General features: G+C 39.1%; 5 protein-coding genes and 1 long non-coding RNA gene across 6 annotated transcripts; 4 read left to right on the top strand and 2 right to left on the bottom strand.

Moving 5' to 3' along the window:
• On the bottom strand, positions 1–1,226 carry LOC104756787. Its single transcript, XR_762324.2, has 3 exons — positions 596–1,226; positions 187–482; positions 1–88 (listed from the first exon to the last, which is right to left on the bottom strand). It is a non-coding gene; the product is annotated as an uncharacterized LOC104756787 (long non-coding RNA).
• Positions 6,506–8,473, top strand: LOC104756786 (uncharacterized WD repeat-containing protein alr2800-like). The gene has a single exon (XM_010479435.2). It carries the CDS (start codon positions 7,128–7,130, stop codon positions 8,391–8,393), a length of 1,266 nt encoding a protein of 421 aa, XP_010477737.1. The 5' UTR covers positions 6,506–7,127; the 3' UTR covers positions 8,394–8,473.
• LOC104756785 (chaperone protein dnaJ 16) lies at positions 16,696–19,710 on the top strand. Its single transcript, XM_010479434.1, has 10 exons — positions 16,696–17,143; positions 17,458–17,581; positions 17,818–17,900; positions 18,017–18,128; positions 18,222–18,326; positions 18,412–18,462; positions 18,571–18,660; positions 18,756–18,864; positions 18,971–19,173; positions 19,271–19,710. The coding sequence occupies exons 1-10, from the start codon at positions 17,007–17,009 to the stop codon at positions 19,565–19,567; spliced, it is 1,311 nt and encodes a 436-aa protein (XP_010477736.1). The 5' UTR covers positions 16,696–17,006; the 3' UTR covers positions 19,568–19,710.
• Positions 19,928–21,017, bottom strand: LOC104756784 (peroxidase 6-like). The gene has a single exon (XM_010479433.1). The coding sequence runs from the start codon at positions 20,995–20,997 to the stop codon at positions 20,017–20,019; it is 981 nt and encodes a 326-aa protein (XP_010477735.1). The 5' UTR covers positions 20,998–21,017; the 3' UTR covers positions 19,928–20,016.
• LOC104756783 (UDP-glycosyltransferase 74B1) lies at positions 21,639–23,283 on the top strand. Its single transcript, XM_010479432.2, has 2 exons — positions 21,639–22,376; positions 22,444–23,283. The coding sequence occupies exons 1-2, from the start codon at positions 21,717–21,719 to the stop codon at positions 23,179–23,181; spliced, it is 1,398 nt and encodes a 465-aa protein (XP_010477734.1). The 5' UTR covers positions 21,639–21,716; the 3' UTR covers positions 23,182–23,283.
• Positions 23,545–25,444, top strand: LOC104756782 (F-box protein At1g11270-like). The gene is made up of 2 exons (XM_019239481.1): positions 23,545–23,889; positions 24,091–25,444. The coding sequence occupies exon 2, from the start codon at positions 24,178–24,180 to the stop codon at positions 24,874–24,876; it is 699 nt and encodes a 232-aa protein (XP_019095026.1). The 5' UTR covers positions 23,545–23,889; positions 24,091–24,177; the 3' UTR covers positions 24,877–25,444.

The raw sequence follows: 27,168 nt of genomic DNA, 5'->3' as shown, positions 1-27,168 counted from the left end.
GCCTTTGTATTTCCACCAGCTTCCGATGCCTTTCTTTTGTTCCTCTCTCTTTTGCTTGAATGTTTTTGGCAGGTTAGAAGTGTCATTCCTGTTGAGAAGGGCCATGTTAAACAACTAATGGAAAATCTGGTTCACAAAAATATTACAAGTTGAAAGACCGAAACTTAGAAAGGGTAGGCCACTAACACTTGTTTATCAGACGTTTCACGGTGCTTGGCTGGAAAAATATGCAACAAACGGTCCTGGAAAATTGAGTTATCTAATTCCTCCATTGCCCTGCATCACCATCAAATGTTTTAAAACCTGAACTAACAGCTAGGAAAATTGAGTTATCTAATTCCTCCATTGCCCTTGCCGCACATTCCGGAATCGGGTAAAGGATGTAGGCAATTCCTTTGGACCTTTTCGTCTCCTTGTCAAGAACAAGATGGACTTCTGATATCTCACCAAATTTGCTTAAATGTTCCATAAGCTCTTCTTCTCTATTGCATGAGATTATTGACGAGAATCAAAGATGTATAAGATTAATAACAGATAGATAAACAGAAAACAGGGTATATAAAAAGAGCAGAAGATGAACAAGACAATCCCGTACGTTGCAATGTAAGGCAGGTTACGGACGAAAAGGCGATCAGTGTCAAGAACATCATCATTGTCATCATCACGAAAAGGCGACCAGCTTTAAACATCATCACATATATACGAGAAGTATCAAGAAAAGACTTGTTGAAATACTTGATAGCTTCTTGAGCTTCTTCAGCACTACGATATCAAATAAAAGCAAATTGTCTACTCTTCCCATCATTGGAAAGCAAAAAGTACAAAAATAACAGAGACTGATTTCAGAGAATCAATAAAGGAACAAAATTTAGTTGTGAAAAGGCTCGAATTTGGTTTTGAAAGAGCATGTTCTTGCAACTGTAGAATTGAAGGGCAATTTTAATCTGCCGCCGACGACGAGAGAGGGCAACGCGAAGAAGAAGACGAAAGGCGGTTTTTAGATCGGAGTGGATATTCCGATGAAGAATTTGAAGGAATGGATGACAAAGCTCAAAGATGAATTGGGTCTGGAACTATGGATTGATTTTTCTGAATCGCCTTCGATTCGCCGTCTGGATCGACATAGAAGAGAGAGGATCGAGCAAGAAGAGAGAAGAAAGAAAAAAAACAATTCCTTTTTGTATTTTTGCGTCCACGAATCAAAATAGGCCACGTTGTGTTACTCTCTGGGTTGCTCAATTCCTTCCCAGAGAATCGATTCTCTACTTAATTGACCAAAAAATGAGTTTTTAATTTAGTTTTTGGGCCCAAATAAAAGAGTAACCATAAGAGTACCTCCCACTAATGGTGCTCTAAGTCTATGGAAAAGGAAGCTAAGCCTATGGACTATGGAGGTTGGTGGATTTATAACTCTGGAAGGATTCCAGACCATGGGCTTTGGCTTTATCTACAATGTATGTGTGGATTTGGTTGAAAGTGGTTTAAACCGAACAAAACGGCATCAGGTTTGGGTGGCCCATTTTAATCGAGCGCAACAGTGGGTGGATTGGCTTTTTCGATCCAACAGTCCTCCAATGACAACTACAAAGCAATGTGCTCAATTTGTTACCAAAATCTTGTTTGTAGTGGGCAGTATGTGGTTAGTAGTGAACGACCCTACCTTCTTACACTTTGCTGTCATGTGGTTGAACTGGCTTCTGGAAATATTTCAATGAAGGGAAAGTAGACTCTGAGTAGTGTTCTGGAAATAGTTCAATGAAGAGAAAATAGACTCTGAATATTGTTAAGAAAGTAAAGTAATGTCTTGTTTTGTTTGTGTTAGTTGAAAACTCTCAGATTATGTAAAAAAAAAAAAAGCTTTTCTATTAATGAAGAACTCTGTGGGCAAAAAAATCTAATTGATCTAATAATGTTAAATAATTTATATTATTACTTGAATCTCTAACACTAACTGTAATTAATTAAAATGAATAATGAACCAATGATGCACTCAGAGCCGGCCCCAGTTCATTCATTTGCATAAAATTTTCTCTAGTGTAGTGGTAAAAGGTCAACAAAAAGGTAATAGAGTTCTTGAGTTCGAGACTTTACACTACGATTTTTAATATTTTTTCTGTTTATTTTGTAACATTCTCTTTCTTACATTGGTTCTATTTATAAACACATTATTTTTTTATATATATATACGAATAAGATCAGATGAAATTCATGACTCAAAAGTTCATATAACTATTTTTTTTTTACAGTAAATTTGAGACTTTTATTTGAACTTTTATGATCTTTAAATTGATAGCAACAATCGATGGGGGACCATTATAACTACAAATAATGATGACAATTTGACCATGGTGAAGGAATTTTATCATAATAACTTTAGAAGCATCGGGTTTGATCTCTCCTCAACTCAAGAAATACAATTTAATACTACTACTATGTCGAAATCAAAACATATATTATAAGGAAAATACAATAATCACAAAAAGGTAAGTTAGGAACACCAAGATATGTTAATTAAATATAAACACATCATCACACTATGACCATGAGCATTGGTTGGGACAAATATTTGGTCCCTCAAATATTTTAATCTTATTTTCAGAGTTTCTTAATTTTGGTATGAGCATTGGTGTCCCTCACAATTGGTCCCCTGAAAAAAATAATATTATTTTTTATTTTAAAAATTAATTATGTAAATTAAGAAGTAAAATCATATTAAAGTTTTAATTCAAATAAAACATATAACATTAACATTAAAAATATAAGAAAATTACAAAGTTACAAAAACTTGGAAAAAACATAACATACAATTAAAACATTAAAAACAAAAACATAAACCATACAAACATCATAAGTTAAAACAAACATTTTATTCTCTGCATATAATTTTTGTGATTAATCTTCATTATGTGGAAGATGTCCAAAGTTTGTCCAAATATGCTCAATCAAATCTTTTTTTTAACTGGTCATGAACTTGTTTATCCCGCATATGTGTTCGACGAGTAATCGTACTGCTCATATTTGAACCCAAACTGGCGGCACCGACGGTATATGTTTGATCCACATCTTCTCCGTCCTGAAATTCAGAAACAATGTTTCGCCAACTGTATGTGTCTCGTTCATCCTCGACAATCATATTATGGAGTATTATGCATGCTCTCATAACATTTGCTATTTTGTATTTATCCCATAAACGAGATGGATTTTTAATAACTGCGAATCTAGCTTGCAAGACTCCAAAGGCACGCTCAACATCTTTCCGCACAGCTTCTTGTTTTTTAGAGAAAAGAGAATTTTTCATACCTTGTGGAAGCCGGATAGATTGTATAAATGTGGCCCATTTGGGATAAATACCATCGGTGAGATAGTACGCCAAATTGTACTCCCTTCCGTTTACAAAGTAGTTGACCTCCGGAGCATTACCGTTAAGAATGTCATCAAAAACATTTGATCGATCCAGAATATTAAGATCGTTCATAGTACCTGGAGCTCCAAAAAAAGCATGCCATATCCAGAGGTCATACGAAGCTACCGCCTCTAACACGATTGTAGGTTTTCCGGTTGATCATGAATACATCCCTTTCCAAGCTGTTGGACAATTCTTCCACTCCCAATGCATGCAGTCAATGCTCCCAACCATCCCGGGAAATCCACGTTGTTGATTTTGATAGAGTAGTCTCTCTAGGTCGTCTTGTGTGGGACGTCTTAGGTATTCATCGCCAAACAACAAGATTATTCCGGCGGTAAACTCGTGCAAACATTTCCGAGCCGTTGAACCACCAATTCGTACATACTCGTCTACTGTGTCGGAGGCAGTACCATAGGTCAATTGGCGAATGGCTGCAGTACATTTTTGAATAGGTGACAGACCAGCCCGACCGGTTGCATCCTGGGATTGACGGAAATACTCGACTTCTGTAGAGAGACGTTACACAATACGCATGAACAATGGCCTGTGCATGCGAAACCATCGCCGGAATAAATACTCCGGGTATGTTGGAGTATCACTGAAATAATCATTCCAAAGATTAATGTGGCCTTCTTCCCGGTTTCTCTCTATAAAAATCTGTGGCGTTCGCTCTATTGGTTCTTGAATGATATTAGAATTTTCGAGAAAATTATCAAAATAATCATCAAAGTAACCATCCATATTATCTGCATCGTCTCTTTGGTAGTGGTAATGGTTTGATGATGATGCCATATGAAAAAAAAAATTTAAGGGCTCTTTGTTTTGATGTTGAGAAAAATTGGAGTGTAGAAAAAGATAAGAAGGTTTTGATTTTGTTTCTTTGGTGTTGAATAAGCATATATATAGGAACTCAAGCATTTGTGTTACCCGTGAACTCAAGCTTTGTGCTACCCGTGAACTCAAGCTTTGTGCTTTGTGACTCAGCTGTGTGTCATGCCTTCTTTTACCCGTGAAGGCAGTGTCACTCAATCTTTGTGCTGTGTGTCATGCGTTCTTTTACCCGTGACACAAAAATACAATGTCATTAGAATGTATTCATTCCTAAAATACAACAATAGCAACTTAGTTTTTTTGACATTACACAAACTTTTACCCGTGACACAAACTTTTACCCGTGATGTCTATTACAATTTCATAGACATCACCACCATACATATTAAACATACAACAATAGCAATTACGAATATCAATTCTGTACCATTTCTAAACCTATTTCTACTCTTCCGTAGCTCTAACACTACCTTCTCTAACATGACTATTTTCTGCTCGGTTTCAGTACTGATGTGCGAGTCATAGTCACTTGCGATTGTGAGGCTATCCACCTTCTCAGACAGCACTTGACATTGTTTGTTCATCTCGCCCATCTCCTCCATGACAGCTACATCCCACCACTTGTGAATATGCATCTCTCCATCATCAACATTCGCACATGTGAAGTATCTGCATTAACATAAAAAATCACTTCATAATATGTTGAAATATAGCAAATCAATTCATAATGTATTAAAGTTAAACGACAGACTGACTGAATGTATTATAATAACTCATAGGAACAAGAGTTTCAGATGATTATGAAAGATTGAAAAGATTGTTTGAAAAAGCGAGTAGATGATTGAGAAAGATTGAAAAGAAGCAAGAACACCAAGAACCATATACGAGAGCGAGTAGATGATTGATAAAGATTGAAAGGAAGCAAGAACCTAAGAACGAAGAACCATAAACGAGAGAGAGAAGATGACTGAGAAAGATTGAAAAGAACCAATAACCAAAGAACCAAGAACAATAAACAAGAGCAAGTAGATGGTTGAGAAAGATTGAAAATCTGCTTTGGTGTTTAAAGGGTGAAATGCTATCAAGTAATAAATTAAAATCATAAAGAACTAACCTTCACCTACCTAAGTCTAATCACAATTTATGACAACAAATATCAACTATAATAAATAGAGAAGATGTTTTAGGACAACAGTCCTAGACTTCATCAAGAGTTAAAGTATAGATAGCTTTAGTTAAAGTCTAGACTTCAACAAGAGTTTTAAGAATCGAGTTTGGTTATATAAGAACGTTGACAGTAGCTTTAGTTAAAGTCTAGATAGCTTTAGTTAAAGTCTTAAAGACAATAGTCCTAGACATCAACAAGAGTTTTAAGTGGCGAGTTTGGTTATATATGACAGTAACAACATTGTCCATGTATCTTTAGTGACATAAATATTGATGTCTAGGTAGCTTTAGTTACATCGCATTAGCATTAATAATTTACTTAGAACAGAGATCATCACCAGTAACTTTCGTATAATTATAAACTGACTTCAATCAAATACTATGAACTAGTATATACTACGTAGACAACAACACAAGTCTACCAATTCAGTAAATGAGACAACTACAAACCACAAGTATACAACAAACAACAAGAAATTGACATTTTTTAGCCAAATTGAATCAATTATTTACCTTTTGTCTCTCTGATTGTTGCTACTTGTTCTGTGATTTCTCCTTATGTGAGGCTTTCATGAGATGAAAGCTGAGGAAACTCATAAACAACAAACAAGTAAAATGTTAGACTCGGTTTAACAAGACACAATACGGATACACAACAAAGTAGTAATGAGTTTAATGTGGTTGCCTTACCATGTCGACTCGCTTGCTATCCCTTTCGAAATCCGACCAGAGCAACAAACTTTATCTTTTCAAATCTGCATCCGAAAAAAAAAATTGGAACCAACATTACTTGTGGTCATAAAATCAGAAACTAAAAGCAGAGAAATAATAAATCCAAACCCTTAATCGAACCCCAATAAACTAAATCGAAACCCTAAAAACTAAATCGAATCCCTAAATCGAATCCCTAAATCGTAACCCTAAATCGAAATCAAAAACATATTATGAAACCCTAAATCAAAATTAAAATCAGAAGGAATTTGTACATAAACACAGATACTCAACAATCGAATCATAACTGAGAGACATATCGAGAAAAATCAAATAAACAAATCCCTTAAAACCCAAAAAAGATAATACAATGTGACGAACACACAGACCTCTTTCTATTGCAACCGGCGAGAGCAAATTGACGGCAGATTTCTCTATGCTTCAGGCAGCTTGATCTGAAAAAACATCCTTCGGAATCAAATCGCCGTCCAGAAAGAGAGGATAAAGAAAGAGAGAAGGAGTAAACAAAATGAGTCGAACCGTCGATACATTTGGTCTAACCCTACAAAAAAACATCAGCAAATAAAACGGCGCCACGTGTAACGGAGGACGGACGAATTTACGTCCCTTAATAAGAGACGTTTCTTCGTTATTAACATGATTTTGATTTAAATTTGGCAATTTTAATATGTGGGACGACACATTGGGACGCCAATGCAGTTGGTCTAACGACACATGGGATCAATTAGTCCTCCCCCACCCTACACTACCCTCAACCTTTTTCTTTTAATTATCTTTCACCTTTCTATATAAATTCTCCATTAACACCCATTTTTATAATGTTTATGGTTAAACCAAAAAGCTTAATTTTAATAAACTCCCCAAATCCTCCCTACCTATGCTAGGGATACGACTCATTGTATAAATCAAAGCATATCCACAAGTATTTCCCGACAACACCAAAACAAACAAATAAAATCTCTCTCTCTAGCTCGCTCAAGAAGTAAGAACAATGGGTTTGCTCCCATGCTCTTGTCCCCTGCCTTGTAATAAAAACAGATCAGAATGTGAAACGAAATCTACTCATCACCAATCAGAATCCTCCACGTCATCATCATCTTTGTTGTCTCAGCCAAGTCTCCCATTGGTTCCTTCGCTGTCTTTCCAGCCGCAGAGCTCGAGCGTCTATCACCAGTGCTTAGCCACTCTCAAAGGTCACTCCTCGTACGTCTCTTCTCTCGCCGTATCCGATAAATTACTCTACACAGGCTCTTCCAACAGCGAGATACGTGTATGGCCCCGTAAACCTCCTTTCTCGCCGGAGAATTCCACCGGCGATGACCGTAACATAGTTTCTACAGGAAACGGAGGGGTTAAATCGCTGGTGATTCTCGGAGACAAGCTAATAAGCGCTCATCAGGATCACAAGATTCGTGTTTGGAGGATCATCCACGAGAGCAGTACTCGCAGAGATCAGAGGTACAAGTGCGTGGCGACTCTTCCGACGATGAACGACCGTTTCAAGAATCTCTTCAGTAGCAAAAGTTACGTGGAAGTCCGACGGCACAAGAGGTGCACGTGGGTTCACCACGTGGACGCCGTGTCATCTCTCGCCTTATCACAAGACGGCACTATGCTTTACTCTGCTTCGTGGGACCGAAGTTTCAAGATATGGAGAACCTCCGATTTCAAATGCTTAGAGTCTATCGACAAGGCTCACGATGATGCCATCAACTCCATCGTGGTGTCTCCTGACGGGTTTGTCTACACCGGCTCGGCAGATAAGAAGATAAAAGTGTGGAACAAGAAGGACAAGAAACACTATCTCGTCGCTACTCTGACTAAACATCTCTCGGCAGTGAATGCGTTGGCGGTGAGTGAAGACGGGAAGGTTCTTTACTCAGGAGCGTGTGATAGATCGATTCTTGTGTGGGAGAGATTAAGCAAAGAAGATGATGGTGTTGATGGTGAATTACTACATATGTCTGTGGTGGGAGCTTTAAGGGGACACACAAAGGCAATTATGTGTTTAGCGGTTGCGTCTGATTTGGTGTTAAGTGGATCAGCGGATAAGAGCTTGAGGGTTTGGAAGAGAGGATTAATGGAGAAAGAGGGTTATTCTTGTTTGGCGGTTTTGGAAGGACATACCAAGCCCGTTAAGTGTTTGGCCGTATCAGTTTCTGATTCCGATTCTAATTCCGATTATACTTGTATGGTTTATAGTGGGAGTCTTGATCTTTCTGTCAAGGTTTGGAACTTAAGGGTCTCATCTATTTAATTACTTATTTACAAATTACAATCTATATATGACTATATGTCGTGACCATTGGTTAATCTCTCTGAATTAGTCTATATATTTATGAATGTTGTTATACAATAACTAATGAAGCTAGCTAGGGTTGGTCATAAACCTATCACACTCGGTATTATTGGAGTACACTTTCATATGAAGATTAATTACATATGTACAAGTTCGTTCACCTACGCTACGTATACCATATTCTAATAGTACAAATCCAAAATATATGAGATTTTTCCGTTTTTGATCGTTGGCTGTATGTTATTCGAAATGACCTTTACGGCTTCACACGAACTTATCGGTATTGTTTTAGAAAATCAAAATACTTCTGTTTGTTCCTTCTTAAACATAGAGTTAAAGTACTAACTAAACAAAGAATGACGACAGAGAATTATAAAACTTGCATGTTTCGACAACTTCGAAGTTGAGCATCAAGACCATGTGGTCTGGTGGTGTGATTTATTTTTGGTAGAACCGTACAAGTTATCAATCTGGAATTTGTGTATGTGACAATCGGCAAGATAAATAAAATTGATTAAATTTAGAAGCATGGAGCTTTTAGTAACGAATCACGTAGTTTTGTCTTCCATGTACTATGACTAGATTTATGTGTTATAGTATAATGATAGAAATGTATATCGCATCATACACGTGAAGTATGGGGGAAACAAAAACTTCCATACTTTACGTGCAGATAATTGAATATTACATTGAATGATATCAAATTTTTTTGTGCTGCTGATATTAGATATTCTACATTGAAATATAAATACTCTGTGCCTACCTTTACTAAAACTAAAACTGTAACAATACAATTAATGGGCTTTCAGTTGTATAAGGCCCATAATGTATAGATCATTTTAGTACACGATGATACAACAAATCCATCAACAAGGCAACAATCCTAAAACATAATGACGTTTTGTTGTGATCGTAAAGGGGTCCAGTTCCAATCATTTTCGTAGTAGGAATCTGGTGATCATTTTAATTATAATGTAATAATACGTCTCGATCTCGTGAAGTGAAAGTAATATTTTGAAAACTGCAAATATCTCTTTCTCCAATGTATTTTTTTCCATCTACAATAATCAAAGACGGTAAAGTATTTCTTAGACATTAGTATTGTTTTATACTTGGTTTATACAACAAACTAATCTAAAATATAATATACACACTAACTAGTTTTAAACTGATCCTCGAGAGAGCCCAACAAAAGATTTGGCAAGGTTTTATTAGAAAACGAACCCAAACATGATGATGAGCCTCTGATTGTGTTGAAGTGTCCTCGTCGACATCGTCCTATATATATTTTCAATTAATAAATCTCTCATATTGTGTGGACCATTTTTTTGAATATATTTGGTAAAATATTCTTCAAAAAGTTGTACACTGATGCAAGCCAGCATCACAGGTCTTTTGTGATAATAGGACAGAAAATAAAATAAAAACTTAATACAATTTTTGACGTTAATGGCTAATTAAATTGAATTATACTGTTTTATTTATATATAGAATAATTAATTTTCTTGTTTGTAAACTTTAAATAGTCAACAACACTGTTCACTATTCAACCCTACCCATATAGTAAAATATTTTTTTTTTGTTTTTTTTTTTACCATATAAGGTTAATTATATTTGAAAAGTATTCCCATATAGGTCACATCCATTTTTTAGACAAAAATCTTAGCTATTCTTTGTTCAAAAAAAAAAAAAAATCTTTGCTCTTCTTGTTTCTTAGTGTAATGTTGTAATATCAAAGATATAAAATTTGTTATGGTTAAAAATTGAACCACTCATATAAGTCGGTTAATAGATATTGTTGAAAAATCATAATGTAAAGTTGTAATTGTAACGAAACCTATCCAAACAGAAACCATACATTTAGATAAATGATTAAAAAAAATAAAGGTCATAAATAACTCATATGGGATACAATAATATTTTGATGGTTTTGAAATATGAGCTCAGGTCTCTCTTTTTCGTTGAGAGTCTTTCACTGTCCACATTTCAGAGGACTATCCAGCCGGAAAATACAAGATTTTGCCGGAGAATTGTCGTTACAATCAGCGATCTTTACGGAATCTCCAAATCTTCACCAAATCTATCTGTTATCATGGGATTTCTACGAATATTCTCACGATTATCCTGTTCCAAATTCAAATATCTCCAGTCGAGTTCTTCATCCGCCGAGTCTATCTTTATCTGGGCTCGGTTCTAGGTTTTCAGTTAAAAAGCTAAGTATTTTCTTACTGTTAATGGAGGCGAGCTTGGGTAAAGCGCTGGAGAGTATGTCACTAACGGATGAAGACCTAATTGTCATCACAGATGAGGGCGATTTTGGGTCGGCGGTAGAGTGTCGATTGAGTCTCGTGGGGAGATTGCTGAATCCTGAATGTCAGAAGATGGGGAAGATGATTATGAAGATGCCTCGGGTCTGGGGAGTTTACGAAAGGGTTCGAGGTATTGCACTCTCAAGAGATACTTTCCAGTTTATTTTTCAATTGGAAAGTGATCTGGAAAGAGTACTCAAGTCAGGATTCTGGACTTTTGATGATTGGGGCTTGTTGCTGGAGCGCTGGACGGAGACGCCATCAAGTTCTTTCCTTACAATTTTCCCAGTATGGATCCGCCTAAGGAACATTCCACCAAATTACCTTTCTCTCAAAACGATTGAGACGATTGCTGGGAGAATTGGTCAGGTCAAGGAGATAGCTTTTGACCAAGAGAGATCTCAGTATAATGCTTTTGTGCGAGTCAAGATTCTTTTTGATATCTCCAACCCTTTGGTTAAATCCAAAGCTGTTCATTTGCCTAAAGGACAGATAGCTGAGGTGAGTATTGAATACGAAAGGGTGAGGAAGAGCTGCTTCCACTGTTCTCGTCTCACACATGATAAGCAGCGATGTCCTTTCTTGCGTAAGGAGAATTTAACCAACGATGTTTGTGGGAGTCAAGAACCTCTTGGTGGTCGTGGTATATGGAGCTCAACACGAGACAACAGATTTCCCTCTGATCTGGCAGGTGAAGTTCTCCCGTTTCTTCAACGGCCAAGTCCACCGGGTTTTCCTTCCAAATCAAATTTGGTAGTTCCAGAGGTGCTAACAGAGATGAAGAGATATCTATTCTCGGGTGACCCAACTCTATATGGTCAAAGGGAAGAGATGCTGCGGATGACTTTAGAATCGATGGCCACGGATGCTCGTGCTCAAAACTCTTTACTGCGTTTGGAAGCTCCTCCAGCTTTAACGCAAAGTCTTGATAAAGGGAAAGGCCCAGTATTTGATTATCAGCAACAAGGACATAAGGTAGGGTTCCCTGATAATGCCATGGCGATAAATGATAATATCTCCCCCATGATGTCTAGTCAACACACACTGGACCCTCAGGCGAATGACAAGCAATCTGCCCTGTCACCCCAGCGAGTATTTTGTGGGGAACAACATGCTTCCTTGGAAGATATGGCTGCAGCGGGATTTAGTATTGGTTGTGCGGGTCCGGGGAATGGTGGTGGGTCTCTCACTAAAGGTCCTAAGAAATCATCAGCATGGAAGCGGCACACAAAGGAAAATCTTAATAGGGGAAGTACTGGTTTAGCTGGAAGGTTGACGGATGATGCTGGAGGTATCACAGGCCCTGTTGTCAATAAACGGAAAGCACTAGAAGATCAGGACAATATACCCAAGGTTTTGAAGAGAGCTGACAGAGTTGATACTGCTGAGGAGTTTCAGATACGAGACGTGATTGGACAAAGTGGAAATATGGACAAGGAGAATACTGTGCAGAGTAATGAAGTTGAGCAGCCTGGTTTAGTGGTTCCCCAGAAACCACCCAATTCTCAATGAGTGTAACCAGCTGGAACTGTCAAGGCATGGGGAGCACCTTGGCAGTTCGACGTCTCAAGGAAATGCTTCGTGAACATTTCCCAGATTTTCTGTTCCTCCTGGAGACCAAAAATTCCAGTGATCACGTTTTGGGTGTCAAGGATTGGTTGGGATATGACCAGGTTCATATCGTCGACCCGGTTGGTTTGAGTGGTGGATTAGCATTGTTTTGGAAGGATTCCTACCAAGTGGAGGTGCTTGTAGCTGATTCACGGATGATAGACACAAAAGTTACCAAGGGTTCGATTTCCTTCTATATTACATATGTTTATGGGGACCCTGTTCGTCATTTGAGACCGCATGTTTGGGAGAGACTTACAAGAATTGGGATTCAGAGAGATGAAGCGTGGATGCTCACTGGAGACTTTAATGAAATCATGGATAATTCTGAGAAATTGGGCGGGCCGCGAAGACCGGAGAATTCTTTTTATCCCTTTCGAACAATGGCAAGGAATTGTAGGATTAAAGAGATTCCGAGCTATGGTAACAAATTATCTTGGGGGGGAAGACGAGATAATGTGTGGATTCAGTGCCGTTTGGATAGGAGCTTTGGGAACAGTGAGTGGTTTGATTTGTTTCCGCGAGTTAATACAGAATATCTGGAATTGCTTGGTTCAGACCATCGACCTATCATTACGAGATTGGTTGATGCGGATTCACGGTTTAAAGGACGCTTCTGTTTTGATAAGCGTTGGTTTAATAAACCGGATACAGAGAGGATAATCAAAGAGCAATGGAGTGCTGCAAGTGGGGTTACAAATAGGTCTGTTACAGAGTGCCTCTCACAATGCCGGAGAGCGCTATCAAGATGGAAGCGATCAAATCCGGTTAATTCTTTGACGCAAATTCAGCTTCTGCGACGAGACCTGGAAACAGAGTCTACCAAATTACAACCAAATTTCAGGCGTTTGCAGCAGATCAAGTGGGCCTTATCAGTGGCTTTTCGAGAAGAGGAAGTCTATTGGAAACTTAAAAGCCGGGAATCTTGGTTACAAGCAGGGGACAAGAATACGGCGTACTTCCATGGTAGTGTCAAGTACAAGAGACTGAAGAACCGACTGACATCGTTGGTGGATAGCAATGGGGTAGAATGTTTTGAAGAGGGGTCGAAGGGAACAGTAGCCGCGGCATACTTTTCTAGTCTTTTTCAATCCTCGAACCCTACTAACTTTGAGGAGTTACTGGAGGGGATGGAAGCACGGGTAACAGAAGACATGAATATGCGATTGATTGCGGACGTCTCAGCTCAAGAAATAAGGCAAGCAGCTTTTAACATTAAAGGAGATAGTGCTCCTGGGGCTGATGGGTGGACTGGTGCTTTCTTTCGGAAATATTGGTCGACTGTAGGACCTGATATCACTAGAGAGGTACAGGGTTTTTTCTCCACCGGGGTGTTGCCACAAGAATGGAATCACACTCAGCTGTGTCTTATACCTAAGAAACCAAATGCCAACCAAATGTCAGACATGAGACCGATCAGCTTATGTTCTGTGCTTTACAAGATTGTGTCTAAGGTAATATGCACTCGATTGACAAGATGCTTGCCGTCCCTAGTGTCTGAAACACAAGGAGCATTTGTATCAGGGCGGTTGATATCTGATAACATCCTTCTTGCACATGAGGTTGTCCATGCCTTGAAAACCCATTCGAGTTTTAATGAGGATGTCATTGCAGTGAAGACTGATATGTCAAAGGCCTATGATAGGGTGGAATGGGACTTCTTGGAACATCTCCTTCTCAAGATGGGGTTTCATACTCAATGGGTGGGTTGGATCATGAGTTGTGTTCGATCAGTTACGTTTTCGGTGCTCATCAATGGTGGTGATTATGGTTATATCAAGCCAGGACATGGGATTCGTCAAGGTGATCCGTTATCTCCTTTTCTTTTTATCCTATGCGCAGAAGCTCTGATTCACACGATGTGTCGGAGTCAACAACAAGGTCGTTTGACAGGATTCAGCTTTAACGAAACATGCCCCACCATTCAGCATTTATTATTCGCTGATGATAGCCTCTTCATCTGTCGAGCCACGAAGGAGGAATGTGAGGAACTTATGCGCTGTCTCAAGTTATATGGGAAAGCCTCTGGTCAGGAGATTAATTTCACAAAGTCTGCAGTTACTTTCGGGAAGAAAACGAGTGATGCGGTTAAACTTCTGGTCAAACAGACTTTGAATATTCATGAGGAGGGTGGTTCCGGTTCTTACTTGGGACTGCCAGAATGCTTTAGTGGCTCTAAACAAGCCCTCTTAAGCTTTATTGGGGAAAAGCTACAGAACAGACTTCAAGGGTGGCATGCCAAGTCATTATCCTTAGGTGGGAAGGAAGTATTATTGAAAGCAGTGGCAATGGCCCTTCCGGTTTACGCCATGTCATGTTTCAGATTGAGTAAAAATTTATGCCGGAAGCTGACCAGTGCAATGTGTGAGTTTTGGTGGAGCAACTGTCAAGGGAAGCGGAAGATTGCCTGGGTAGCCTGGAAAAAGCTATGTAAATCTAAGTCAGAAGGTGGGCTGGGTTTTAAGGACTTGGGGGATTTCAATCAAGCTCTGCTGGCGAAGCAAGCATGGCGGATACTAAATAATCCAGACTCTTTGGTGTCCAGGTTCTATAAGAGCAGATACTTTAAGCGTACATCTTTCTTGGAGTGTGGAACAGGGTCAAGACCCTCTTACGCGTGGAGGAGCATCCTTCATGGTCGTGAGTTACTAAAATCTGGGCTGATGAGGAGTATCGGTGATGGCTGTGACACCTTCGTCTGGAAGCATAAATGGATCTTTGACACACACCCTCGAGCTCCTTATCGTCTCCAGACTTTCTTTGAAGTTGATTTACGTGTGAAGGACCTTCGAGTACCAAATCAGATGTCATGGGATATCGAGAAGGTGCAAGCCTTATTTCCTCCAGATGATGCGAAACAAATACTCTCTATGCCCCTGAAGGCGGAACATGCTGATCGCTATATTTGGCCTTACAATAAGTCTGGGTCGTATTCAGTGAAGAGTGGTTACTGGCTTTTACAAACGCTTTCTACTATATATGAACCGAGAACTGAGCTGGAGACTAAGCAAAAGGAGCTTAAGGCCAAGGTATGGAAAGTAAAAACAGTTCCCAAAATTAAAACCTTCTTGTGGCGAATGCTATCGGGTGCTCTAGCTGTCTCTGAGCGGTTAGCATCCAGAGGATATGGTGGGGATGTCTGTTGTTTGCGATGTGGTTTTCACTCTGAAACTATTGGACACATGCTGTTTGATTGTCCAGTTGCACGGCAAGCGTTTGCTTTGGCAAATATCCCCTCTCCGAATGGAGGGTTTTATAATGAGGATGTGGAGAAAAATTGGGAACATTTACTGGTTGTTATGCACGATGAGGTAGTTCCGGATGCCATAAGCTCTGTTATTCCGTGGTTACTCTGGGGCATCTGGAAGCACCGAAATACTATGTTTTTCCAAGGCAAACTAGGGGATATACGAGATTTGGTCAGTAAGGCTCGTGAGGATTGTTCCCAATGGGAGAAAGCACAAGACATGGCTGTGAGAACAGATTCTGTGGGTTGTACAAGATCTGGTTCTTTGGAGATTAAATGGTGCAAACCCATTACGGGTTTTGTTAAATGTAATCTTGGTATCTCGTGGTGTAGTACGAATAGCCTGGCTGGTGGAGCTTGGATTGTGAGAGATATGTATGGTCAAGTCTTGTATCATGCGAGAGCAGCCTTACCTATTTCTGCTTCACGGTTTGTAGTGACATTACATGGAATCTTATGGACGCTTGAAGCTTTATCTATCCTCCAGATTCCGAACTTGGAAATTGCATTGGATGAAGCCTCTGCTGTTGCGGCGATCAATAACCCTACCACTTGGCCACGTTATAGTCTGTTGTTGAGCAATATTCATGAGGTTCTCTTAAAATTCACATCATGGCGAATCTATCTGGTGGCGAGTTCTGCAAACAAGGTGGCGATGGCAATAGCAAAAAGTGTTACAAGAGATGGTCGGTTTCAGTCTTATCTTTCACTTGGAGGGCCTTCTTGGCTTCATGATCAAGTGAGAGATGAGGCTTCTTAATAGCTTTCTGTTTTTATCTTTCCTTGTTTCTTTGTTACAAACTATTCTTTGGTTCTATCAGACGATAAAAAAAAAAAAAAATAACTCATATGAGTTGGATTTTATATTAATGTTAAACTTTTTTTTAATTAATTAATTAGTGTATATAATCTGGAAATTAACCTACTGTTGTCTTGCTAAGCGTGAACACTACGCGCCTCCCAATAAAATTTTAAAGATGCCGAAACAAGAAACAACCTGCGGTCCTCTCAAATCTGAATAGTCTCACGCGCCGATATCACGCGCCGAACGAACCAGCGCACTGTAGTGGGAAATATATCCTTAGTTTTAAAATTTTCTTCTTCTTCTTTCTCTCGAGAACTGTTTCTCTCACCTTCCTCTCCTCCGATTTCTCCTTTGACAGTTCAGTCTTATCTCTCTCTCAAAGAATCAGAGGTAGAGAGAGAGAGAGGACTCGTTCTCTTTAGCTCTCTTCCGCCGTCAATTTGAATTTTCCGGGGAGAGAATTGTAGAAAATGAAGGAATAAATCGCCTCCCTCGCTACGAGATTCTTCTTTTTGGTTGAAGTGGGATTGAGATTCTTAGGGTTTCTTCTGGTGAGGATTCTTGTTGTTGTATTTTGGGTTGTAAAAAAGGGGGGAGAAATGCCAGGTCATAGATCCAAGTCGGAGAAGAAGGATGCTGATAAGCAGCTCCGTCGAGACCCTTACGAGGTTTTAGGAGTCTTAAGGAACTCTACTGATCAGGAAATTAAGAGCTCTTATCGCAAATTGGCTCTCAAGTAAGTTTTTTCTCGATTTGGTTTCTTGGTGGTGCTTCTTTAGTTTTTGAACATTTGGAAACGCGTAAATTCGAAAAGCTGGGATTAATCTAGGGTTTAGGCTAATGGATAAGAAGAAGAACCTTGAATTCAATCAGTTTAGTTTACAGAGATGACTCTTGAAATTTGAATTTAACTGGATTAGCATAAGGGAGTGTGATGGTTTGGTCTAGGCTAATTCTCATTTGGAGATTACAATTGCTCTGCACAAGCAATTAGTACTCGCTCGTCCTGATATCTCTGTGCTGTTCCTAAACGTATATTTGGTGTGTCAGGTACCATCCTGATAAGACTGCCAATGACCCGATTGCAGCTGATATGTTTAAGGAGGTCACGTTTTCATACAACATCTTGTCTGATCCGGAGAAACGCCGCCAGTATGATTCAGCAGGTTTTGAGGTGAGATTGGATATTTTACTCTCAACTTTACCTGAGGCAAGAGTTTTCTTGTTTGTGTTCTGTGTAATTGTAGTTATCATACTATTAACTAAGGATAAGATGCTGTTTAGGCTTGAACTCAAGCTTTTCTTGGATCCTCTACTCTAGTAATACTGCTATATTCTTTAAGCAGCTAATGCTGTGCCAGCATCAACTTTCAGACTTTGCTAATCGCAAAGAGCTTCTTTTTTTCACAGGCTGTTGAAGCAGAAGGCCAAGAGCTGGAGCTAGATCTCTCAAGTTTAGGAGCTGTGAATACTGTGTTTGCAGCTTTGTTTAGGTTTTTTTTTCTTTTGACGTGGACTTCTGTTCGTTTTCTAAGTCCCTTTTATATAGCTGGATGCAAATTTATTAAATGCAAGCTGAGTATATGTTCTGGAACTTCTGTTGAAATAGCAAACTTGGTGTGCCGATAAAAACATCTGTATCTGCAACTATTTTGGAGGAGGCTCTAAATGGCAGAGTTTCAGTTGATCCTCTTATACTTGGACAAGCTGTGTCTAAAAAGGTATGCTCTGTAAGCCGATGCCTGGTTATGATTTCATTTGTGTGTGTAATGAGTGTCTCCATACGAGTCTCATATGTGCCATGGTTCTTATAGGTTGAAAAGCAATGTGCACACTTTTATGCTGTCACAATAACAGAGGAGGAAGTAAGTGCTGGTCTGGTCTGCAGAGTAGAATCATCTAGCAAAAGCAAATTCAAGGTTGGGTCAACGGAGTCTTTCCCGTCAAACTGATATTGAAATACCCGAAGTATTGATAAACTAACGTGTGCATCTGCTTGTGCAGTTGCTGTATTTTGATCAAGAGGCCAACAGCGGATTGAGCCTAGCCCTGCAGGTATGTTGTTATTTACTGAAGTGAAAACAGAGAATGAATGTGGTGACATGTTATATGTAATTAAAATGGTTGTGTTCTTCTTTTACACTTAATCCCTCGTGGAAACAGGAGGACAGCAGAAGAACGGGTAAGATAACATCTGCTGGAATGTACTTTCTCGGCTTCCCTGTCTACCGGTTGGATCACACAGTTAATTCGGTAGGTTCACTTTACTGTGTTGTAAATATACTGCCGAATGAGTTTCTTATGGTTATTACTCTTTTCCCCCAACATGACTATTTTTATTGCTCTAGATGGCTCAAGCAAAGGATCCAGAATCTGCCTTCTTTAAAAAGCTTGATGGATTTCAGCAATGTGAAGTTACCGAGCTAAAGGCCGGCACTCATGTCTTTGCTGTCTATGGTCAGTTTTACTGCTTGTTATCTGATTCCAAAATCACTTCTCTCTTTTATATCTTTCTGGATTCAGTACTCGGCTGATCCAACTTGGTGGTCTGTTTCTATTTCAGGTGATAACTTTTTTAAAAGCGTGGGCTACACAATTCAAGTTCTTTGTGCTGCCGCTTTTACACAAGAAAAAGAAGACCTCAGGTCTGTAGAAGCTCAGATCCTCACTAAAAGAGCGGAACTGTCAAAGTTTGAGACAGAGTACAGGGAAGTACTTGTGCAGTTCACCGATATGACCAGTAGATACGCTCAGGAAATGCAATCGGTTAGTCTTTTTCTCATGGAAATTTCCATACCACCATTCACAAAAAAGATTTTGGAATGGTGAGCTTAGTTTGATTTTCTTATGTGTTTTTTAACAGATCGATGAGCTTCTGAAGCAGAGAAATGAAATTCACTCAGCCTACACAACGATTCCATTGATGAAGCGGAGCTCGAGCAAGAGCAGGCTGAGAAAGGGCTCATTCAAGAAGTCAGCGGCTAAGGCGCCTGCTCCAACTGAGCGGGAAGAAGATGAAGAGGAAGAGGAAGAGGAAGAAGAAGAAAGCAGCAGACAGAAGAACAAGAAGCCAAATACTTGTGATAGGTCCGAGACACAAAAGAAGAAGAGCAAATGGTTCAATTTACATTTGAAATTGGACAAGAAAAAACCTTGTTAGTTCTTGATCTCTCTCTTTTATAAAAAAGAAGATTTCTTATCCATTATTTTTCTCCCTTACCTTAGGGATCAGTGTATCTGTAAATCTTTTGCTATTTTTCTGCAACTTATCATTAGTATTAGTCAACAATTTTATTTTGATAATTAGTACCGTGTCATATATTGAACCCTTAATCAAAAACCGCAAATGGATCACATGTATGGAAATTTTGTTACACAGATCACATTAGACTTTTGATAAATTCACATACAAAAATTTAGTAAACACATTTTCAATGGCACAAAAAATATGACGAAAGATTTTTTTTCCCACCGAGGAGTGATCGATACATTTTCAAAACTTTTATAAACGTTAGCAACTCAACAATCACAAGACCACTTGGTGAGAAAATAAAATCATGAACTACCAAAATAACATAACAGTTTTTTTTTTTGAATGTGTGTCCTAATTTAACCCTTGTAGTCATTGTATTGATCACACCGTCTTCTTACTTCACCAAGCTTCCCCGTCTTCACATTCTTCTCACTAACCTTCTCCATCGCCTTCGCAAACGCATCAAAAAACGCGGTTTCGTTCGCCGCGTAAAGATCCACCAGCGACCGCGTCCTGTTATCAAACGCAATCGCGTGATCCGACTGTAGCAACCCGTAACCATGCTTCAAATTCTTGTAATACATATTGTCAAATTTCCCAGGGGTGAACACGTCATTGAACGCAGACATCTCTTCGTCCTTGGTGTAATTCGCACACAGCTTCCTCAACTCCGCCGCGTATTTAGGATTCATCCCCACAGGACCGTTTTCACCGGACTTGTTAAAGATCCTACTCGCGAACTCTTTGCAATGAGAGAAACCAATCGTGTGAGCACCAACAAGAGCGACCATCTCTTGAACGGTCAAACCTCTAGACTCAAAAATCGAAATGATATGATCCATAGTCATGTTAGGACGAGCTAGCTTTCCTTCAACGCGGCTCATATCCGAGACAAGACTATCTTTCCTACCGAACTTGACGTTAACCTTCGGACCTCCGACCATTGTGATCAAGCTACGTGTTGCACCGACGAGAATGTCCGAACAAGAAACGACGTTGGGACATTTTAGCTCGAGGGCGGTTTTGACACGTGTGATTACTTCAAATGCATCTCCAGGGAGAGAGCGGTTGATGTCAGCGTCACGTTCAGAGGTTTTACGTGGAGTTGAAGCGACGAGGATCGATGCGTCGCAGCCATCGACCATGCAATCGTGGAAAAAGAGACGAAGCGTTCCTGCGGCTGTTGTTGGAGCAGCGATTTGTTTATCGGTTACGATTTGGACGAGTGTTTGCTCGAACTCAGGACATGATTTGGTGTAATAATCAGACGAGAGATTGGCTTGAAGGAGATACGGAAACGATAAGAGAATAAACAGAGGTAACCCAAAAAATTTCATTGAACAAAGAGGGAACAAATATTTTTATTGATTTTTTTTGTAAAATTTCTCCTGGTTTTAATTTCTCTTTTTGATTTGAATTGTTTGTGTGTTGTTCTTTCTTAGCTGTTTTGTGTCGTTTGCTATTTTGAATTCAAAGTTGTTTTTGTTTAGAATAAACCTAAGGAAGAGAGAGTTTCAAGGAGAAACATAAAACAATTATTTTACCAAATCCTTAAACCCTTTTTTAGTCTTCACGATGATTATAATAGTCAACACAATGCGGTTCCAAAGTCCATTTGACACAGACAAAAAGTCTCACTAGTCAACATTAACGTCAAAGGGAGTCAAACTTCACAAGAATCACAGTAGATTATAAAACTATAAACCAAAAAGCTTAAAATTAATTTAAGCAAAATTAAACTACTTAAAAAATTGTTACAATTATTCCACCAACAAATAAGAAATTGTGAAATAAGTATATTTCAGTGATATTTAGTAATTTATATTATACTTTTTGATTTATTAATCTTTTTTGTTACATGATATAAAATTCCAACAAAACACTAGTTAGGTGGCACCAACGCAAAACGTGAATAACGCGAAATTTTAATTCGCACTATATAAACCAAAACCATATACTGTATGTCTCTTCTTCAAATCCATCATCATCTTCCACTTTAAAAACCAAAAACAGAACCAAAACAAAAAGCTCTGCTTCTTTTAAAACTACTACAACAATGGGAGAAGAAACAAAAAACAAACTCAAAGCCCACGTCATGATCTTACCATACCCAGTTCAAGGCCACCTTAACCCAATGATTCAATTCGCTAAACGTCTAGTCTCCAAAACCATCAAAGTCACAATCGCCACCACTACCTACACCGCTTCCTCAATCACAACCCCATCACTCTCCGTCGAACCAATCTCCGACGGATTCGATATCATCCCCATCTCTATCCCAGGTTTCAGCGTCGACACTTACTCCGAATCCTTCAAACTCCACGGATCCGAAACCCTAACTCACCTAATCGAGAATCACAAATCCACTGATTCGCCCATCGATTGTTTAGTCTACGATTCGTTTCTCCCTTGGGGACTCGAAGTCGCTAGATCTATGAATCTCTTAGCTGCTGCTTTCTTCACTAACAACCTCACCGTTTGTTCTGTGATGCAAAAATTCTCAAACGGCGAGTTCACTCTCCCCGCAGATCCTAATTGGGCGACGTTTCGTATCCGTGGCTTGCCGTCTTTGAGTTACAATGAGTTGCCTTCGTTTGTGGGTCGTCACTGGTCTACTCACCCGGAACATGGGAGGGTTCTGCTGAATCAGTTCCTTAACCATGAAGATGCTGATTGGTTATTCGTTAATGGCTTTGAAGGTTTAGAAGAAACACAAGTAAGTGTTTTTCAAATCATTACTCTATTTATGAAGTTTGAAGCTTTAATGTGTTTTTGATGATTAGGATTGTGAAGATGGTGAGTCAGAGGCAATGAGAGCGACGTTGATTGGACCGATGATTCCCTCGGCGTATCTTGATGAACGGATAAGAGAGGATAGAGATTATGGTGCGAGTTTGTTAAAACCGAGATCAGTGGAATGTATGGAGTGGTTAGAGACTAAACCGGTTCAGTCGGTTGTGTTTATCTCGTTTGGTTCGTTTGGGATTCTGTTTGAGAAGCAACTCACGGAGATAGCTGTTGCGTTACAAGAATCGGACTTGAACTTCTTGTGGGTGATAAGAGAAGCTCATATAGCGAAACTGCCGGAAGGGTTTGTGGAGTCGACTAAAGACAGAGCGTTGTTGGTTTCTTGGTGTAACCAGCTTGAGGTTTTAGATCATGAGTCGATAGGTTGCTTTTTGACTCATTGTGGTTGGAACTCTACATTGGAAGGGTTGAGTTTGGGGGTTCCTATGGTTGGTGTGCCTCAGTGGAGTGATCAGATGAATGATGCTAAGTTTGTGGAGGATGTTTGGAAAGTTGGGTATAGAGCGAAAGAGGACGCTGGTGAAGGAATTGTGAAGAGTAAAGAGGTGGTGAGGTGTTTGAAAGGAGTGATGGAAGGAGAGAGTAGTTTGAAGATTAGAGAGAGTTCTAAGAAGTGGAAAGATTTGGCTGTCAAGGCAATGAGTGAAGGAGGAAGCTCTGATCGGAGCATTAACGAGTTTATAGAGAGTTTAGTGAAGAAACATTTATTTTAACTTTGTAAATCACGGTAATGTATGTGTTTGTTGTGGTTGTTGTATAAGAAGAGCATTGTACCGAGATAATTGTGATTCAATAAACCAATTATGATTGTTAAAGAGTGTACGTAAAAGAACTGATTACGTTACTAGACGTAGAAATAAAATATTAGTGAGATTAGTAAAGTTAAATTATCTTGGGATATACCAAAGGAAAAGAAAAAGTAATAATTGGGCCTTTAATACCCAAATGGGCCGAAACAGCAAAAGCCTTTTACGAAGGAGCTTCACATATCCCACATCGGAAGACTGAGAGAGTTTGATAGTGGAGACTCCAGTATAAATAAACTACACTCCCTTCACTCTCAATTCACGCAGCCATGTGGTGAGCACAAAGCGAACTATTCTTTCGCCTTTTACTAAAGAATACCGTGTGCTCTCCACGCTAAGTGGCATACGCCTATTTTTGGAGGGATCTACCTTCGGGTGGACCCAACAGTTAACCAGTCTAAATTTTTTTTTGTGGGAAGCCTCAAAGTTATTTTCTCATGACGGTGGTGCCGTGGTGGAAATCAAAACGGATGTGTTTCAGTTTCCTCTAGATTCTATTTTTCATAGAAGCTACAAAAGAAAATCGAATCTTCAGTTGGAATATAAATTTATAATACAGTACTACGGTTGATCAAGTTTCCCAACGATAGATCTCTGTCTCTTCCTCATCATGAGGTACACGCTCACTGTTTTTTTTGTTTTTGTTTTTTTTTGTCATTTGTGATTTTAATTTGGATAAGTCCGTAATACTGTATTTTTGGTTTATAAGATAATAGATAAAGAGATACAAAAGTGTTAAATTTCCATATCCTTATACCGACTTGACTTGAGGGTTTCCCTTTTTGTTTGTTTGTTTGTTTCTTTGTTTGTTCTCAGCTCGTGTGTGTATATATGAAGCCCTCGGAGGTCCTCGTCTGTATTTGATCAAATTAGAGAGAGAGAGAGAGACAGAGAAGAAGACAAATGTTGTTGAAAAGACATTGCTCGAGTGATCAAAACAAAACAGTAAAAAGACATCGTCGCTCCAGTGAAGCAGTGCTGCTACCACTCCATGTTGTAGAGCTCATGCTGGAGAGGCTTCCTGTGAAATCTCTCCTAAGATTCAAGTCTGTATCCAACAAGTGGAAATCGACAATCGAGTCCCGGTGTTTCCAAGACCAACAGTTTCTCCGTCGTAAGCAATCAGGAGGTCCAGATGTCCTTTGCGTAGCCATTGGTGATGATCTTTATAATAATATTAATCAAGGTTATTATGAAGCAGCTCCAAGGGATACAGTTATGTTGGGGTCTTCCGTAGTTTCTAAGGTCAGGCTCCCTATTACAAACATGATGCTCTGCCATGGTAGTTGTGACGGTCTTCTATGCAGTTACTGTTCTTACACTCCTAGTGTCGTGATCAATCCCGCCACGAGATGGCAACGAAGTTTTCCTCTTTCCAACTTCCAACAGCTCTGCATCGACATGGTCGACAAAAATCAGTATGAGTTCCCAATGCATAAGCTTGGATTTGGCAAAGACAAGTTTAGGGGCACTTACAAGCCGGTATGGTTGTATAATTCATCCAAATTTGGACTAGAAAACGTTACAACTTGTGAAGTTTTCGATTTTAGCAAAAACGCTTGGAGGTACATTGTCCCTGCTTCTCATTATAAGATAAATTAAGTCAGTTTTCCTGTGCACTTAGATGGGTCACTTTAATGGCTCACCCTTTGCGAAGAAACTAAGGTGTTATCTTTCGATCTTCACACTGAAACTTTTCAAGTCATCTGTAAAGCCCCTTTTCCTCGCTCAAGTGAACGTTTCAGGTCTCGTAACTACATCATGTGCATCCTCGACAATCGCTTTTGCGTATCCGAGAAGAAGGGGACAACCCAAGTGATATGGTCGTTAGATTCTTCAGGCGGCAACAAGACATGGAAGAAACTGTGTTCGATAGATTACGCAAACACTTTGTTTGGGGTGAAACCCATCTTCGGACCGTTGGCACCAATTGAAATTCTGGATGAGAATAAGTTATTGCTTCAAGATAATGGTCACTTGGTGATGCATGATCTCCATACCAAATCTTATGATTCACTCTTAGAACCTGAACCCATTGAATATCCTGTTTCTTATTTTCAAAGTTTATTTTCTGTTTCATCAAACTAATCACCTTGTTTTGTTTAGCTACTTTTGTACCAATGTAAAACATTTTCTGCATTTGAATTTAACAATGGTTTTGTTTTAGGCTTCTAGTTGTCGATTTTTCTTAGGTTTTTGGCTTTGCAAATGCATGGTGTACGAGAGGATTGGAATATGAAAAAAATGTTATAAGAAGAGGTTCGCTCAGAAGAGACAACTCAAAGTGACTTAACTGATATGGATAGAGTATGTGTAAATTCATTAAGGAATTGAAAGAGACGAAAAGACTTGTCACTGATGTTCAAAACCTTCACACACTCGAACTACATAAATATCAGAAAAAACTGTTAATTTCTTTAAATCTTAGCACGCCACTGCTTTTTCTTCACACACTTGAAGAGATATATAAGCTTAAAATGTCAAGAACAATAGCTCAAAGTAGATCTCAAATTAACTGTTCGACCTGCACAGAGTTGAAAAAGAAAGCAAAACAGAGTAGTTAAACTCACTCAAGGAGAAGACTATGTTCCGGTGAGAGGCTTTGCCTTTCTTCTTTCTCTTCTCCGAAATGCAAAGATTTATTTTATTCAGAGCCAAACCTAGTTCCAGTCCTGACATAACTTCGGTTTTAAACGTCAAATTAACCATTATTCAAACTGAAAGTGAATCATTTACCGCCAGTTACATGTTAGCTGGAAAACAAACATCAACCGTGGAAGAAATGGATTCACCAGGTAAATGATGTCAAGACAACTATTTTCATAGCTTTCTTGATGAAGACATCCGGAGAGAGTCATAAAGGTCTAAAGAAACACTTGTAGTATACTCCTATGTTTTTTCTTAAGAAAGTCTTTATATAGATTGAAACACTACACTCTCTTCAGTATCCCACATCGGAAGACTGAGAGAGTTTGATAGTGGAGACTCCAGTATAAATAGACTGCACTCTCTTCAGTAGCAAATCACGCAGCCATGTGGTGAGCACAAAGCGAACTATTCTTTCGCCTTTTACTAAAGAATACCGTGTGCTCTCCACGCTAAGTGGCATACGCCTATTTTTGGAGGGATCAGCCTTCGGGTGGACCCAACAGTTAAACTAGTCTAAACTATTTTGTCTCTCAAACATTGAGAGATTACAGTTTCAAAGTTAATGATTGTGAGCAAAGACAAAACGGAAGAGCTTCCTCTTGATAAGTAAAGTTCCTATAAAAGAAAATCGAATTCTCATTTTGCTTTCTAGATCTCTTAATTTGGATAAAGTTGTGTTAGCAAAATTCTAAACATTTATTTTATTTTTGGAGTACCTTATTAAAAAATCAGAGAATTCATCAAATTGAATCAAGATGTTCGTGTTAAAAACTAATAAATGTTAATAAAGTGACAACGGAGGTAACTACGGAAGATTATGCTGAATTAGCCACGGAAGGTTGTTAATCCTTTGTGATTACTGTTCAGAAACCTAAACACAAACCTAATAAGCTTTGGTTCTTGGACAATTTACCTCTAGTTACACTCCCTCATATCTAATCTATATCCAAACTCCAATCATTCAAAAGGGTCAACATTAGCTTCTTTCCAAGGGTCATCATTAGCTTCTTTCCAAGGGTCATCATTAGCTTCGATCATTGAGTTCATCTCGGTCTATAAACCGCTCCAACAGCTCTTTGTCTTTCAGTACCAAGCAATCCTCAGCTTTTCCAAACCAGTCATACCGGTGCTTTGCCACATAGTCATACACTGAGTCTCTCAGAGGAGTGGGAACTATGGAGAAAGTGTTCAATGCTGAATAAGGCAGAGGTAAGTACGATACCACTCGGAGTGCAGCTGCATAGT

The sequence above is a fragment of the Camelina sativa genome, chromosome 17 (genome assembly GCF_000633955.1).
Source record: "Camelina sativa cultivar DH55 chromosome 17, Cs, whole genome shotgun sequence".
Lineage (NCBI taxonomy): Eukaryota > Viridiplantae > Streptophyta > Magnoliopsida > Brassicales > Brassicaceae > Camelina > Camelina sativa.
The sequence above is the reverse complement of the archived record's forward strand: the minus strand, read 5'-3'. Positions and strand labels throughout refer to the sequence as shown.